Source organism: Vollenhovia emeryi, unplaced genomic scaffold, assembly GCF_000949405.1.
Source record: "Vollenhovia emeryi isolate VEMERY1.0 unplaced genomic scaffold, V.emery_V1.0 DF939205.1, whole genome shotgun sequence".
In the NCBI taxonomy this organism is placed as follows: Eukaryota; Metazoa; Arthropoda; class Insecta; order Hymenoptera; family Formicidae; genus Vollenhovia; species Vollenhovia emeryi.
Genome location: NW_011967161.1, coordinates 612,115 through 629,187, shown reverse-complemented (window position 1 = coordinate 629,187; position 17,073 = coordinate 612,115). Strand labels below are relative to the sequence as shown.

At 45.8% G+C, this 17,073-nt stretch overlaps 1 protein-coding gene across 1 annotated transcript in view; it reads left to right on the top strand.

The window, feature by feature from the left end:
- The window catches only part of LOC105561602 (uncharacterized threonine-rich GPI-anchored glycoprotein PJ4664.02-like), a 40,005-nt gene that overhangs the window by 15,386 nt on the left and 7,546 nt on the right, over positions 1–17,073 (top strand). The window contains exons 3-8 of the mRNA XM_012011712.1: positions 2,338–3,679; positions 3,976–4,634; positions 5,049–5,105; positions 7,872–9,260; positions 9,850–10,002; positions 13,174–16,821. Coding sequence (XP_011867102.1) covers positions 2,338–3,679; positions 3,976–4,634; positions 5,049–5,105; positions 7,872–9,260; positions 9,850–10,002; positions 13,174–16,821 — 7,248 coding nt within the window. The remainder of the gene's footprint in view (positions 1–2,337; positions 3,680–3,975; positions 4,635–5,048; positions 5,106–7,871; positions 9,261–9,849; positions 10,003–13,173; positions 16,822–17,073) is intronic.

Here is a 17,073-nt window from a genome sequence, read left to right as displayed (position 1 = left end):
AAATAAAAAAATGTCTACCTTGTAATAGCTTGTTAAAGAAGGAAAGAGGAACGGCATTCCATCGCGAGCCTTTCGTCACTGTTCTTTAAGGAATGCTTTCCGGGCCACTAAACAAATGACCTGGTAAATGGATTTGTCTTTCATCTATGTCATTGGAGCCATAAAATTTGCATATTACTTTCGGCGGGTATATCATTCTCCAATTTTCTTCGTTTCGATTACGTGCAGATCCAATCAAGTAGATTCGCGACAGTTCGCTTTTAGCGGTACGCCTTGCGGAATAACGTGGCGTGACGTTATACGCCGACTTTTACTTTCAGTATCGATAGCACGACAACTTAAAGGAGACTTAAGACAGATAGTAATGAAACTAGAACGTATATTCACATATCGTGAATTGCACGCAGCCACGCGACTGTTCGCCTAAAGGATCGCATTCTTCATTTCCCACGTACAAATATGAGATGTGTTTGGATATTTTCGTCCACGTGGGCAATAAAGAAGATTATTTTTTTTTTAAGAATTTAGCAGCTATTGATTGCGCAGGAGATCGTGAGGATCCGGAAATAAATATCGTCGATAGGTTCTTCCACAGTTAAAAGATTATAATCTTATATTCATACAATAAACAAGACGTATATTAATTTGTCAAATTTCGCGACATTAAAGTTTTTTTATACATACTTATATTATATTTTCTATTTCTGATGTAGGCGTTTAATAAATTTTGAATTATAGACGATGTAACGAAGTAAAATTTGAAATGATCGATTCTACATATTTACGTTTAATTCGTTACTGTTACAATACAAATCTATTCGTCTTCGAACGTTCGACTTTTTACATCCGGACATTAAAATCAACCGATCAGCTACCCAGAATTTTTAAATCGCTGAAATTTGGAATTTGCGAATCTCGTCCCTCCGATTATTCAATTGGATCTTTAAAATCTGTCGCTGTATCTCTGACTTTCTATATTATCACATTTGTGAAACAATGAGTTGTTACAGTCGGCTCTAAATAGATTTTGTTAATTCTTCGCGGATTAACTTCGTATGAAAATATAATAAAAATCGCAGGAACTGCTCCAGAAAACTCAACGGGTCAAAACTTAAACGATACTACCGCTTCTAATTTACATCTTGTGCAAAGGTTCAATATTGAAAACAAGTTTGTTGCAACTGCAAGAAAGAAAGAGAAAAAAAATTTCAAACGAGAAGTGTACACGCCGCAGTCGTTTTCTTTCAAGCATCGACAGGTCAACGCAGTCACGAATGTTTTAATGCTGCTTATTAACGCTAACGGTGAAGGTATAATCTGTGACGAATAAGACCTATTTGCCGTAACGACTGGAAATGCGATTAATTGCGTTCGCCGGGCATTATTGTCAATGATAAACTGATCGATTGACCCGTCGAGACCGGTTATTACCATTTGCGTTATTCCCAACTCCGGAGGATTCTCTTAATTGCATAATTGGTACCTTCCTGCAATCTCGTCAGCTATCGCATCTTCGCAATCGGACTGCCGCGTATCGCTAGGATTTTCCCTCTCTCGAAGTCTGCTCTTGATTGACGATATATTTTTTTTTATACCGAAGTACACATTTTTTTCATACTGAAACGCAGCGGTCGCTGTTTTCTAATTGCACGTTAATCGAATTACAACCATTGTTTTATCGATTACATCGGCGAGTCTTCTAAAATGTCCTCGGGCGATCGCTTTACGTACTTTCTAAGTAGTTAGAACATCTGCAGTAATCTGTTCTCATGAAAGTTCCCGATGCCTTTTACCTCGCGTCTGCCATTACCGTCAATTACCTGACTAACATGAAGAATCATCTTGATAATCAGCAGTAATTGTGATATTAATCGAATTAATGTTTTTAAAGTGATCGTGAAAACCGCTTCGATTTACCGAATTTTCAGGTGTTTCACAAAATTTTCCTTTCCAGAAACAAAGATAACGGAGGAATAATGCAACCTGTACTATTATTAATATTCTCTCTAAAGGTCAATCAGTGGATCGTCACTGAAAAAGAGTGAATAGTCTCTGATTTACAGCTATAAGTGTACCACTGTGATTTTCAGTGGTATAGAGAAAAGTCCTCTATTATGAGACAAGCTCCTAATATGAGACAGCGGGGTTTCTGTTAAATTAATATGCATCATCTGTCGGTTCTACTATGAATTTATTGTCCTTGGAGCGAGATCTGTTTAGTGAAAAATTCAGAATTTGGGTATTGAAAATCTACTAAATCAGTGACTATTTGCTGTTTTCAGCGATAATCCACTGATTGACTTTTGAAGAGTATACAGTATCGCAATATATTTTCAGACGGATGGACAGAAAATCCATAATCGCGGTGCCACGCGGTTTAACTCCAAAACGACGACTGAATCGAGCATTGTTTCCACATCAGAAACCAGGTCGTCTCGCGACAAGAGCTCGCGTTCGGAAGCAGCCCCCAACTTAGAACGGCGCGAGACGCATTTCGCGAGAGAAGGCTCGGTTAGGCCGCGACCGAAATTAAAGCAGACGACGGACGATTCCGTTACCACATCACGGACAACTTCGAAGGATTTGAATACCAATGCCGATACTTTACGAAATCGTCACAAGTCGCACGCCACGCAGGTCGTTAAAGAAGAAACAACAAGGGGCGCGCACGACAACAACAAGGAGAACAGACCCGAGACGCAAACACCGAGGCGACCGGCAGCTTCCCGAAGAACGTCTTCGGATGCATCCACCGTCTGGGTGGACAATGCGAAGCCGGATGACGAAGTGTTCACGAAGACGCCTGATCTCCTGAGATCAAGAGCGGGAAGAAAGATTCATGCGAGTGGGAGGGAATCGAAGAGAGAAGTAATCCCAACCAGGAAATCGCCAGAAGATGAAAATGCGGAGAAGGCCGAAAGTCCGAGCGACGAGTCGAGAAAGGAAGAAGCACGAGCAGAGTATTCAACGACCGAGAACGTCACCTCGAGAGCGAACGCGTCCAGGAGGATAGATGCGAAAATCACGAATAGTTCTAGCAATCATAAAGATGAAGTGAAGGATGTCCTGCTGTCGGGTTCCGAGAGCGTAAGAGTGGACGTCCCCCTCGTAGTCGGGAACAACGAAGACGTTAATTTTCTAACGTCCGCCACGATTTCGCCAGCCAACGTGTCTCCCAGACAGGCCTCGAGGCCGGCCAAGGAGAAGGTGGAGAGCAACGATATCGCGAGGTCGAGCGCGAAGCAAAGCAGACAGTCGGACCGATCGAAGTCTCGTAACAGATCGAAAACGAGAGATCCTAATTTTGAAACCGCGAACTCAGGTACCTCCCGCCGAGGTTCGTCCAAGTACGGCGGCACTGCGGAGACGAACGAACGGTCCTCCGGTTCCAGACACAGATCTAACGCGAAGAACGTCAATTCGAGGGGCCGTTCCGCGCATAAGTCGAGAGACGCGGTCGCGGCGGAGGCGAGGAGTAGCGGTAGACAGAGGGATGCAGGCACCGATCCCGAGACGAATGCAAACAGACGGACGGAAACGCGACGTAACGACAGACGGACGCCCGAGGGAAAGCGAAGGTCCAAGGATGGCAGGTCGAAAGCTGTGGAAGCCAAGGTAGACGAGCAAGATATCCGGGCGCTGTCCAGAAACCGATCACGCCCAGCAGTCAGCAACCTGGGTAATTTACAGTTTAATCCTGAAACATTAATTGGTACCATTCATAAATTAACAATCCGTTTCAAGGATTGTTGACAACAACTGTCTCAAGGAGATATTATCCCCGTTAATGAAGATAACATTGCTTCAATCGCTTGGTTATTACTGATCGTTTGATAAAATCCCTGAAGAGGTATTTAGATTAATTATATACAAGTTTTTGTACCTCGAATGCAGAATTAATTAATTGACAACGAGAAGCAATATTTCTTCACGTTGTTTAACTAGCTTTAATGATGATTACGATTTTTTTTTCAGAGGTCACCACTGCTTACATTCCGAAAGCGACAGTCGCCGAAGCCACGACCGTACCTTCTGTGGACACAGAGATTACGACACTCAATTCTGCAACGATCAGATCATCGACAACCGCTCGAATATCTCCTTCAACCGAGCGAGCTTCGCGCAGCAAGGGAAGAGACAGAGGAGAAAGTTCCCGAGCGAAAAAACCCCCGAAGGAAGATTTCTTCAACCACGGTCTAGGTTTTCGTGGTCGAAAGAGCTCGACCGAGGGATCGTCCTCGATCGTTGCAGATCCGACCACTACGCCCAGAGGCGAGACGCAATTACGCGGTAATCCCGGATGGACCCTCAGACGTCGACCCAGTCACGTCAATCCCGATGCTTCCTCCTCGACTACGTCCGCGCCAGTTAATCGAGATCAGATCAACGAGATCGTTTTGCCGAATGATTCGGCCAGCACCGAAACGCCGTTAAGTAACGCAAAAGCCGGACGAAGAGGCGGCAAAAAGCCGAAGGCGAAGGACGAGAGCAATACCATATCGAGCGTCGCGGCGAAGGGCGTAACAAGGGGCAGTAAAACTTTCAACAAATCCGAAAATCTCGGTCTACCCAAGGGAGCAGAGCCCGAGAGCGACAATTATCCTCCCGCATTCCGTGCTAGACTGTCTCAATTGGTAAGTCTGAATTTATTTGTACGCAACGAATCACCTATTAATTCCTCCACAATGTTGGGAAAACAGAAGTTTTTTCAGTCTTGGGTCTAAAATGAGGGAAAAAGAGATAATAGATCAAGTTTGCCTATAATCGGCAGTTATTCCGTCGTTACGTTAATTTATTTTAAAATGATTATATTTAGTAATTACAGAATTATTGTATCTATGTATCTATTTATTTAAAATTATTATAATGCACGATAGAGAAGAAAAGATGTTTAAAACGTGTTTCAAAACTTTCGTGATAAGTGTTGCGCAATTCCGTTTCGTTTGAATGCTTCGAATTTTCCATCGCGAAATCTCTATTTGCTGTTAGTAGCGCTGTCGAAGAAATTAGTAGCGAAACAAGCGCACTCAGTTAAAGAATACTTTCAGAAAATTTCTAACTCGAAACCTACCGGAGGAAAAAGTACAACTAGGACCAGCTCGCAGGTAAGGCAGCATGCCGGTCTCTTAACATATTTCTTTAAATCAACTAATGATCATTAATTTATTTTAACATAATTAACGTTGCGACTTTTATAACATTGCGTTCTATTTTTTTTGCAACCAAGCCCTCTGCAGGCAGTTGAATCTACGGATGTTGAAAAAGTTGCACTTAGCATGAAGTAGTCGTTGAATTTTTATTAAGCGAATTTTATTGAATAGCATGTAGCTCCGTATTGAGAAGCGCGTAAGGGGAGTGAAGCGGTAGAAGTACATGGTAGAAATGAAATTAATTAGTATGGTTGGTGATTCCCTTCCCCCACGACGCGTACAATTCTTCTACAGACGTAATTGTGTAAAGCTTGAAAAACTGCCCCACGTAGGAACATCCGAAGGAACGTACATTCCGACGGCATAAACGATCCAGCACGAAAACGATGCATGTATCCGAAAAAAAAAACGAAACTGTGGAAAATGAGTTTACGACAGACGTAGTCTTGCACGTCTCGCCTCTCACGAACCCCCTAACTTCGGTACTCGACCCAGACACGCGACAAGTAAGAACATAGCGGCAGTTTGGTCAGAACTTTAACGACAGTTTGGGATTGTTGCGCACTAATCGGGACCGGCTGATAAATCGCTTCATCATCCCCATGCGTTCCCATCCACGCTTCGGGGGAGCCCCGGGGCTTCCCCTGGATTTCACAAACGGGCATTCCACTTACGGGAATTGTACGCCAGTCTTGGTGTACATGACATTGTTTGTTTGTTTTCAGTTTTTGGATAAAAAAAAGTTTGTAAGAGGCAAGATTTACGTATTTTATTTTAAAGGTGTGCATTTCTCGCGATCGTCAATCGTTGAACGCGATCGCACTTTCGAGATCACTACGGTCGGAAAAGCAAATCTCGATAAGAATACGAAATAAGGAATGGTGTATTGGTTGCTGCAAACGCGAACTCACACGAAATGCGTCATCAAGAACCAATCAGTACTGGACGATGATGCGTTATTAATATCGTTGTAACTGGCAATAAAGCTTGGTGATCGGTGATGGTGGAACGTGACCGAAACAGTTACGATACTGAGGAACCTACTCTTTCAAGCTTTCGCCGGAAAGCTTTCGAAATGCGTTTACGGAGGCTTTAGGAACGTAGTTACGACAGTGAACATCCAAACGAGACTGGATTTGGACGGTGTCGTGGCGCAAAGAGTGGCGAATCCTCGACGAGAAGTTTTCTCAAGATGTATCAATTGCAGAAAGATCGCAAAGCCTTATAAATCTTTCACCCAAATCTTCTGCCGATCTTTTCGATCGCGATCCTAGTTTTACTTTCAAGCACCTTTAACGAGATGACCGGGAACGAGAGATGAATAGACGTCTATTATCGCGCAATGAATGAATTGGTTTCGAGATTTTGCAAACTGGTTTTGATATAATCAACCTGTCTCTTTCTTCTTACGTTGTCAATTAGTCCAGAAGAGAAAGTACACTCGTAGGTAGGTCATTGAAGCAAATCAAGTAATAGCCACGTTGTTATTCAAATGGATATAATTGATTTGATGCGCTTCTCGTTCTGCCGTTTATTAGATTTACCAACCGAAGTGCGCTAAACAGATCTGCTTTTAGTTATTTTTCGCGATATGAAAAAGTATTTGAAGCTAAGCGTCGTGTGATATTTCAATAATAAAAGTGTAAATGTCGTGGTATATATAACATTTCAAATCTCTCCTACCTCGTACTCAGTTTTTAATAGGATTATGTTGCTTCGCTGTCCAATAGAAAGAAGCGAAGGAGATTGAGAAACCGAGTCATAGTAAAAAAAAAGGAAATAGAAAGGGGATTTAATGATTGTGTTCCACGGGCTGTAATGTATCTATTATACTTATCAGAAGCACGAGTAATCGTTCGAAAAACAATACACGATTGCGGCATAATTGCTTATTAGAAAGATAAATTCAATTAAAGATAAGTGGAAGAGCTATTATTCGTTTACAAATTACAAATGCTTGTTGTTGATCGTAATGCGACATTTTTGATTCGTAAAAATAAATTTCTCTTAACTTACCATGTGACGTAAACCATAAATTGTGTGCGATATCCGATATAAATATTTAATTGTAAATACTGTACATACAGAGTAGACCTGCAAAAGAGACGACGTAGAAGGATGGCTCATATTTTTCCAAAAAAGTACATAAGAAATATGCTTTACATACAATTGATGGCGCAATAGTATCCAATAATTCGCTGACGTTCATGCACTTAACGTATATCCTTTGTATTTCCTTAAGTATCTTATATTGCATACTTTTGTATACACGGATTTGCTTACCACACATTATATTGCCAATGCGGGATGTAAAGTATTTTTATTTAGGTCGTGGTCTGACGAGAATGATTGAACTTTCAGTCCGCGCCAACGAAATCTTGGTTCGGGTATGTCGTTAGCCAGCTGGTTGCGTGGATCGTCTTCTTTCTTCAGTTCACCAGGCTTCTATTTCTCCTTTAAAAGCAAAGGGTGGGTGTAGCGATCCTTAGACGATAGCCTTTCCGTTTATCGTATATAAGTAAAGAATAGTGTTTTACGTTTTCACGAGTGAGTTTTCGCGAACAGTCTTGAGAACGTCGCTTCGAGTCGAGGAAGACGAACACCTTGTACGAGGTCGCCGTACTAACAGAATCTACTTCCGAGCTTTCGGCAGGTTGCTTACGAACGCTTAGCGATTTTCGTCGCGCACTTAAAATGGAGCTCTTTGAACGACCTTTTCAGGCCACGAAACCAAGTTTGGCGAGTCTGTTCTCCGAAAGATCTAAGATGAAACTGGAGTTAGCCAGAAGATTAATCAAACCCGAATTGAACGTTGACGAGAACGTTTACGATGTTACGACGGCCGCATATTCCGACAAATCGAAAGCGGAAGAAGTATCGACGGTCAGCGAAAGTAGGAACGTGGAAAAAACTACAAAGGCGACCAGCAAACTCATCGGCGCTCGTGTCACCCACGGAAGTTCGATCGCAGGTGCGCGAAAAGAAAAGTCGCCCGTGAGAGGCAGGTGGAAGCTTTTGGAGACGAGAAAATTGTCGAAAGATCGAAATGCCACGATCCCGCTTAGATCACCCGTCGCCACGACCAAGAAGAGCCGGGTGACTTCCGAAAGAGCAGTCGTACCTCCCTTCGTCGAAGAAACGGCCGGCACAACCGTCGATGCGACAAAAGTCCGATCTCCGACGAGCACCGCGAAGTCGCGGGAGGAGTCGTCAACACTGGCGAACACGGCGGAAGCTATAGAGGAGAACAGCATCGTTACGACCGTCGAACCGCTCAAGATGGATAAAACGTTCATCGAAATTATTACCGCTACGTCGCTCACGGACGTGTCAACGGAATCGAAGGTCCACCCTACGGAATTCTCTCAAGAGGTGACTTTACCGCCGACCGTCACCACACCGTCCTCGACGAAGTCAGAAAAGCTGTATCCGGTTTATATTCCCGACACGAAGGCATACAACTCGCTCGATGACAGTGAGAAGACGACCATCCCGAGCGACGCGAGCAAGAGCCCCGTCCGATCGCGTTACACCGTGCAGAAGGAGCAACCGGACAAGGTGGCGGTTTCGATGGTGACGTCGAGGACCGTCGGGCCCACCAGCAGGTACATTCGAAAAAAATCCGGCGTCTTCACGCCGTACGACTCAATACCCAAGACAACCACTACGGAGGCGACGCTCACGCAGACGAAGAGACGGGAATTTCGTCCGCGTACGTCGACCTACAGGAGACATTCCGAGGTGCCGACCAGCCAGGTGGCGGTCCAGCAATCGGCAACGGTCGAGCAGACGACCGCTGGCGTGACCATCACCCCGAAACCGACCAAGTACCACGCGCAAGTCGTCACGCCGAGCGTTCGCTCCTCGCCCTCCGAACCACTTGTCAGCGTGCGGATTGACACGAACGACACCACTACGGCCGGCGTCGCCGAAAGCAGCAACGGTAACAGCGGCAACTCCAACATCTTCAACCCCACCAAGAGCACGTATGTCAACGGTAACACCACCACGCTGCTGGAGCAGCTACGGAGCACCGTGGCACCGCTCCTCAATAACTTGGGGGACAAAACCCCCATCTTCTCCGGAGCCTACTCCAACGTGAATACTGCGGTAAGTGATCGATAGATTTTAGAAAAAAACAAATCGTTGGTTTTCCGATACAGAGTTAAATTGACACGTGAGTTTTACTTGTATTGGTACAGTCGCGCGGCCAGAAAGGTTGTCCGACGTTGCATGATAAATTTCGGAAATACAAAGGAATGATACCATATTCCGATGCCTTTCTGACCGTGACCGTGCACCGTTTGTAGTCGAGAGAATGCTTTAAGCCACTCTGTATGCCTGTGACGTATTCAAGTATCCTACATACACGTATCTACTTTAGGAATTTTCTTTTCATTATAATTAATCTTATATTAATTTAATTTAATATTTACAGAGTTTTGTTAGAATTCGTTGATTATGTTAATCTGATGATATAATTGTAGGATGTAGGATGTTACTTTTACATCCGAAATATTTCGACGATCACTATGATTAATTCGTTTGCAGGTAGTCACGTTAGAGAAACGAATTTTACTTCCTAGACAAATAAAGGAAGTCATCATTCAAAAAATTATATGACCATTTCCCGCGACGTAGACTTTTACACTCCAGGAAGAGAATACGTTAGAGTATATGAGTTTCTTTCTGCGAATAGAATTCAGCGCCCAGGATAACGCCTAACGGTTCCCCGCCGAGATTCAGCGCGAGATACAAAGGGGCAGAATTGTTAGTAAGAAAACCGTCCATTGGTCAAGCTGTGGTACCGTCGATCACAACGTCGTCAACTACAGCCTCGACACCGATAGAGGTAAGACTTTTGAGGATTTTGGAGAGAATTTTATGAGGAACGTCATCGAGGAGAGACGAGCCTTTTTTTCTCGCTTTCATTAATGCACATTGTACAATAACCTTTTCCATTACATGTTGTGTACTCAATCGAATGGAAAGCGTCGATTCGTAAACTTGTCAGCTTTAACAGCAACAATTCGCGTCGACACGATATTCTCTCATTTCATGACATACGACCTTTCATTATTTTATGATAAATATATATTTATCATAAATATCTCGCGTTATACACATGTTGTATTCATAAAAAAGAGCTCTTATTCTTTAAAAGAAAAACGGTAACAACGATATAGCGATTTTATGGTAGTTGTAATGTTATGCACTTTTATATATACATGACTGAATATTATATCTGACTTAGCATTATCTCAAGACAAAGTACTCGTATTTTATGTGCCCTTTATGCGTATATATGTGATACAATACTGTGCTACGCCACTGTATGTGAAGTATACTTTTCACACAGCCTAAAAGTAAGTCGCAATAAGTTGTGTAGTATTAAAAAAAAAAGAACTCGCGACGAAAAGATCCAGGTAAGGCGGTATGCAAGCCGACAATGCGTTAATGGTTCCCTTCAGGAGAAGTTACGTGAGGTAATTTTCTGTGCTTAAAAGGTGTTCCCTACGAAGGTACCAGAGGATTCCGAAGCAGTTGCACCGCCATTGTGGACCGGCTCTATCGTCTCAACCCCATCGAGCGATCTCGTACTTAATCATATCGATGCAAACAGCCTGCGTTAATCTGACCACCCTCTTGATCATAATAAGACACCGTCTCAATTCGTCACACGCCTTCCTCAATTGTCTTTCCCTTTTTCTTCAGCGAACAGCCGAAGTATAACGACTGTCGTACGAGTTACAGATGCATTTTCAAATTGCGTTAACAATAGCTTCAATTGATTTAGTCTGTGTTCATCTGTGAGTATCAGTTGCACTAAAAAGAGCACATACTTCTTGCTTCGATAGAGCACGTCAGCACAAGCATAAATCATTGCACAAACAATCTACTGGGACTAAGGTCGATTTACGAAGATCATTAGATATCACGTTCTAACACTTAGGAGGATTCGTCTAAAAAAAAATAGGATGACTTATTAACTTCGAGGAAGATTAATGCACGGTCATCGATCATGTCACGTTATTTCATAGCACTCACGTATCATACACTTATATGTGCAAATATTGTATTATACAACTTTATACTTTTTATAATAAATGTATTAATTTTGCAGCATTGCACGCGATTAGCAATTGTTTGCCCTTATTTAGCCATATTAGACTTAAAACAGAGTTAAAATCTGCAAATATATACACGTATGTTATGGAAAAAGAAGTCTTTTATAAAGGAAGAGAGAGAAAATAAACCAGTAATATTAATTTCTAGTTTTGTCCTTTCATTTATGATGTATATTTACAAATATAACACAGATTTATAAGTGAATTAAGAAAGTAGTATTGAAAGAGCAGACACGTGATATATCTTTATAATATATACTTGGTCTACATCAATTGTAAAATTCAGTTTGAATATGTATACAATGTAGAAAATGGCCCCAATCCAACTACGAGTATTCACGATCGGTCGGAAAAGTCGCATACTAAACGCAGTGTTCATTAATGCGAATTTAATTATAGAAGTGCAGTACTTTCCATTATTTTTAGTAAAACTTCTCATAGGAGTGCATCGTCGCGGATACGTCGTGCCGTTTCAACCTTGCAATAACATTGAAAATGTACGCATCTCTTTATCCCCGAATTCGGTCGCTCCAATTTCTCGTAATGTAATATAAAACAAATTGCACTGTACTTTGCTAAATCGCAGAAATTGTCAATATTTATAATAAATCTTACAGATGTTCATTTCACCGTTCGTCTCGTTGTCAGCATTTATCATCCATCTGTCATATTGCATCTTTATCCGCAATTGGATATTTCTCGACATTAATGTATCTTCGAGAGACATCGAATACAGATACAATCTATCTTGATTCTATAAAGACATTTTGCATGCTCCGTCTCATTAAGAAAATATCGCTCTTGGGCAGCGAGAAGTGAAAGTACACATTCGTACATAATAGATCTGTACGCTGGTGAGCGCTTATCTTCTATCTCTCTTTGTAGCACACGATAAAATAAAAACGATAATAATGGAGGAAGAATATGTCGCCATCGCGTACATCCTTCGCTATCGATATAACTCACTTTTCTATTTCTTTTTCATTGGTTAACTTCGCAATTAACTCTACAATTCCAATATATTTCTTTTCATAATTGCAAATTTCTTTCCTTACAAAGCTTGCACTTAGAAAATGTCCAAGTGATTATGTCAGAATTAGACTTGTTTCGCGTGATAATTTTGCACAACGCGAGTAACTCCGGTGCCTCGCACGTGCCGCCGTTTTTGAGGCTTCCATCGGGCAATCGTGCGAGAAATTGTTAATGCAATACTTCCGCAATAATGTAATAGCGAAAGCTACGTCGGTGGAGGCCTCCGTAGATGCAAGGTAAGAGCCGGCAATAAGAGCCCAAAGAAGAGAAAAAGGTGTCGGAGACGCGAGGGGAACTAGTCTCTCCCCGCCGTTTCCAAGTAATCTTTTAATCTTAAGAACAAGTTCCAAGTCACCGGCTGTTACATCAAGACCTTACATTCGGCGACAGTTCTCCTTCCTCTCGCACTAGTTCGTACATGTACCTAGAGATGGTGTATGCTCACATGTTCTCTCACATAACGTATATCCATTTGTACAATTGTATCTGCGTTAAAAACTGTTCTATCGAGTAGCTCGCTAATCGCTAATAAGAAACGTTGTACATTAAACCTAACTGCGTTACCGTTGTATTTATTTGAGTGCACATCTGTAAATAGAACAACCAGGTCGTATTAACTCTTAAACGCGCGAGCTGCCGTGCGCGGCCCATGCGGCCGCCATTGGCATACCTTCTCAGCTTCCCGAAGCTAGGCTCGACGCGCTTAAGGGTTGAAACGCCCGGCCCTCGACATGTAGATTACGCGCGATCACAGAAAGCCTCCCGTTAACCGACCACTCTGTTTGAACCGCCCGACTACCTTTGTCACCGTAATTGCACCAAAGTGTGTACAGCACTCGCACGCACCGAATTTCTGATTGCAGAATTCCGGTTCGGCGCCACCCGTTGACATCAACAGCCCCGGCGAGCCCAGATTCGTCACTTTTTATCAGGCGTTAGAGTCGGCTAGCATAAGAAACGAAAATCTGGGCGCGGAAGACGTGTCACAGCGGCAAAGACTAACTGGCGTGGTAACGAAGGTAGACCCTAACGCTACTGTACCTAACGGCGCCAGTAACGACATTGCTAACAACAATGACACCATAGCATCAATCACCGCGACTACTACATCCTCCCCAGATACCACTACCACAGACACTACCACCGCCGTTCAGTCGGCAAACAATTCGCTCGCTTCGAGATTAGGTACGGAGAGTAGTGGCGCCGGCACCACGACGGTACAGACCCCCGCATACCCGGACACGAACGGCAGGGAAACGACTCCAGTCCCCGTCTCGGATGCGCCCGGGACTACCGTCCCCGTTAACACGATAACGAACCCACTGCCGTCCGATACGAATGTCCCGGGTGCCGCGGGATCGCCCACCACTACCGAGACCGCCGACGTGACTTCGGCAGCGTTGCCCTCCACGGAATCCGCCCCCGACGACCCACCACCTACCGAGACCACGGAGGTAGCGTCGCTACCCACCACTGAAGCGATCAACGCGAGCGTGTCCGCGCCCGCTTCTCAGAATCTGCAAACGGCGACAGATACACCGGATACAACCGTGCCATCCCCCGTCACCGAGAGCGTCACCGTGACGCACTTACCGGAAACGACGACGACCACGACGACCACGACGACGACGTCGGAAACGAATACCGTGCAACAGCCCGAGGAGACGACGCCCCGCGCGACAGAGACTACCGAGGCGGTCGACGATATAGAAACGAACACCGTGCAGCAAACGTCTCAGACGACGGAACCCACGAGCACCGCCGAGCCAGCCACGACGGAGGAGATTTCGAATGACATAATCGAGATCCGCGCGACGGCGGCACCCGCCTTCACGTCTACGTACCGCACGCGGTTGTTCGACTACGCGCAGGACATCCTGTCGCGTTTGTCGCAAAAGGGCTTCTCCACGATTAGAACACCGCCGGTCCAAGGACCCACCGTCACGACGACCGTCTTCCCCGACCTGTCCAACGCAATACCGGACTCGTCGTCGGCGAATACGGAGAACCCGCAGCCGGAGGAGACGACCACCGCGCGGGCAGCCGCTGAACCGGGAAACGTCGAGACGACGTTGCCACCGGATGTAGAACTGGTGCCGACCACGGCGGACGGGGCCGGGGTGATCGATACTCGAATAGGTTCGGACGCCACGCCTCAGGGTGGTCAGTCCAACGGCCAGGAGACAAACGCACGGGATACATTGGACTCGGGTACAACCACGGGACAGACGTTGCCGAGTGTCGCGGGCAACGCGACATCAGACCCCGAATCGACGACAATAGCTCAGAATACGCGAGCCCCGTCGACAAACGAAGACGTCGCGACACCGACCTCGCGACTCGTCGACCCCGTCACGGAGAACGACCCCCGGTCGTCCAATGACACGCTGCTCGCTGAGCTAATGACTATCGCGAAGACCCTCTTCACGGAAGCGATGAACGACACGCGGCAGTCGATTCAGACTGACGGCACGGTAGGAAACGACGATAAGAATCGTGCCGTGTCATCGAACGGCACGGCAGAAGCTACCACTGCACCCTCCGAATTTTCGAGACCCTTAGAAAGCACTACCGCGCCCACAGACGTCGCAACGCCCGTTGATTTACCCGGAAGCGAAAGAGAAGATAATTCCACCCGCGGCCCTGTTGTAGGATCGAAAATTTCGTTAGTGGAGTCTAACGCGCGACCCACCGATGCCGATGTAGGTGATGTTACCACAGTGTCCCCTGCGCAGATAATGACCGAAACACCCAACGCCGTTACGGTTACGGGCAGCATGAGTTCGGAACTAACTACTAATACGCCTGACTCACAATTATCTAATCCGACTGAATCACCTAACAATAATACTGGACAACAAACTACCACGACCGTTGCGAATGACGAGGTCGAGTTGTCGGAATTCGCAATGGACCCCACCAGTAATCCCTTAACGAGCTCCGTTACCGCGAACGCAGGGAGAATGCTGCCCGACCTGAACGAGCTGACGACGTCGGATACGATAACGGAATTAACCACTAGCGTAGCTATGACGGAAGTAAACGTCGTACAAACGAACGTCGTAGATACCACTAATCAGACACCGGGGCCACCCGCTACGGTCGTGCCTGCATCCGACCTACCGGTCGCAAACGACCGATCCCTCGTAGCGAACGCATCGGATATCGCTGTGACACTTCCAACGGTATCCGATAAGAGCGATACTCGGCCACTTCGCACCGAGCCTCCCGCCACGGAGTCAGTCCGTAACTCATTGTTATTAAGCTCCACCGACACCACCACTAATCGACTCAACGACATAACAACAAACGCCCCTCAAACGCTAACCGATCTCGTAAGCGAGATGCCAAATCTTATTGCCCGTTTACAGGATACAACGGCATCGACTGCAACAACCGCCCAAGGGACGGCTGGTTCGAGACTCATTCAACCCGAGCAAACGACCGAAACCATCATCACCACCACCACCACCACCATCACCGTCCCTAATGTCACAGCACCAACAACCGATTCCACCACTTCCCTCGTATCCTCTACCGACCCGACGACTGTCCCGTCCTCGTCAGCCGAACCGACGGTGACGACGACGGCGACGACGACGACGACGACGACGATGACGACGACGACGTCGACAGAAGCGTCGTCGCGATCCGAGCCGCTCACCACCACTGTCGGACAAATGCCCGAAACGACCACTACGACTGCCGACATTAACGAGAACCTCGTCTCCACCGAGACAACGACCGATACCTCGACTACGCGAGGTACAACGGTCACCCCGACCGAGTCGGAGGACTTGAATGTGATATCGAGGATAAGCGACGGAGAGGCAACGACAACGACGACAAGCACCGCACCGCCCACGAACACGTCGACCGTAACAACTACGTCGACTACTTCGACTACCGCACGGACCACTGTGCTAAATCGGGTTCCGCCAGTCCCGGGGTTCACGCCTTTGAACACCGCGCCCTACCTGGGACGTTTCGGCGGCGGCCAGATAACGCCGGCACCGAGACTCAGCTCTTCCAAGGCGCCGGTCCGCGATTACCTGATTTACGGTATCTATCCCAACAAGACCATCGTGCGGAAGCGGCCGGAGGACAATCTGATCGACGGTAGAAACGTGGACAGCCCGTACGTGATATTCGGCATCTATCCGGACGGCAGACTAGTCCGGAAGTTCCCCAACGGAACGATAATACCGGAGTCATCCAGGAACCCGGTCGAGGTTGTGTTCACACTTAGAACTACCACTACTACTAACCGACCAGCACCCAGGCCGTATTTCTATAACCAGGCTAACCAAGCGGGGGTTTATAACAACCAGTATCAAGCCCTGGGGAACTATGGTAATGGTAGACCCGTGGATGAGCTGACGGGAGGCGCCCAGAGCCCCGGACCCCTTGATTTTGGACTTATCGGTAATGCGATCGGCGTTACCCCTGGAGGCCCCAATTTCGCGGGACCATTTGGTCCCCCTGCTAGCGTCCCGAGCACAAACAAAATGGTATCTCTATCTCACCTCTTCATCAAAATCATATCTTTATACGCGCAACGAGTTTGATCAGGAATCAAATCGCGGTTGAGAAACGAGTCGCGCTTCCTGGCTCTCTAGAGATTTAGAAATCGTCGCTGCGCGAAAGTAAGCTGCTGGCGTGATTTAACGTTAATATGTAGAAGTCAGATTTCTATTGAGAACAGCTATCTGCATTTTATTTACAGTTCCTACACGTGATTCTAAAAGATTGCGTATTTATCG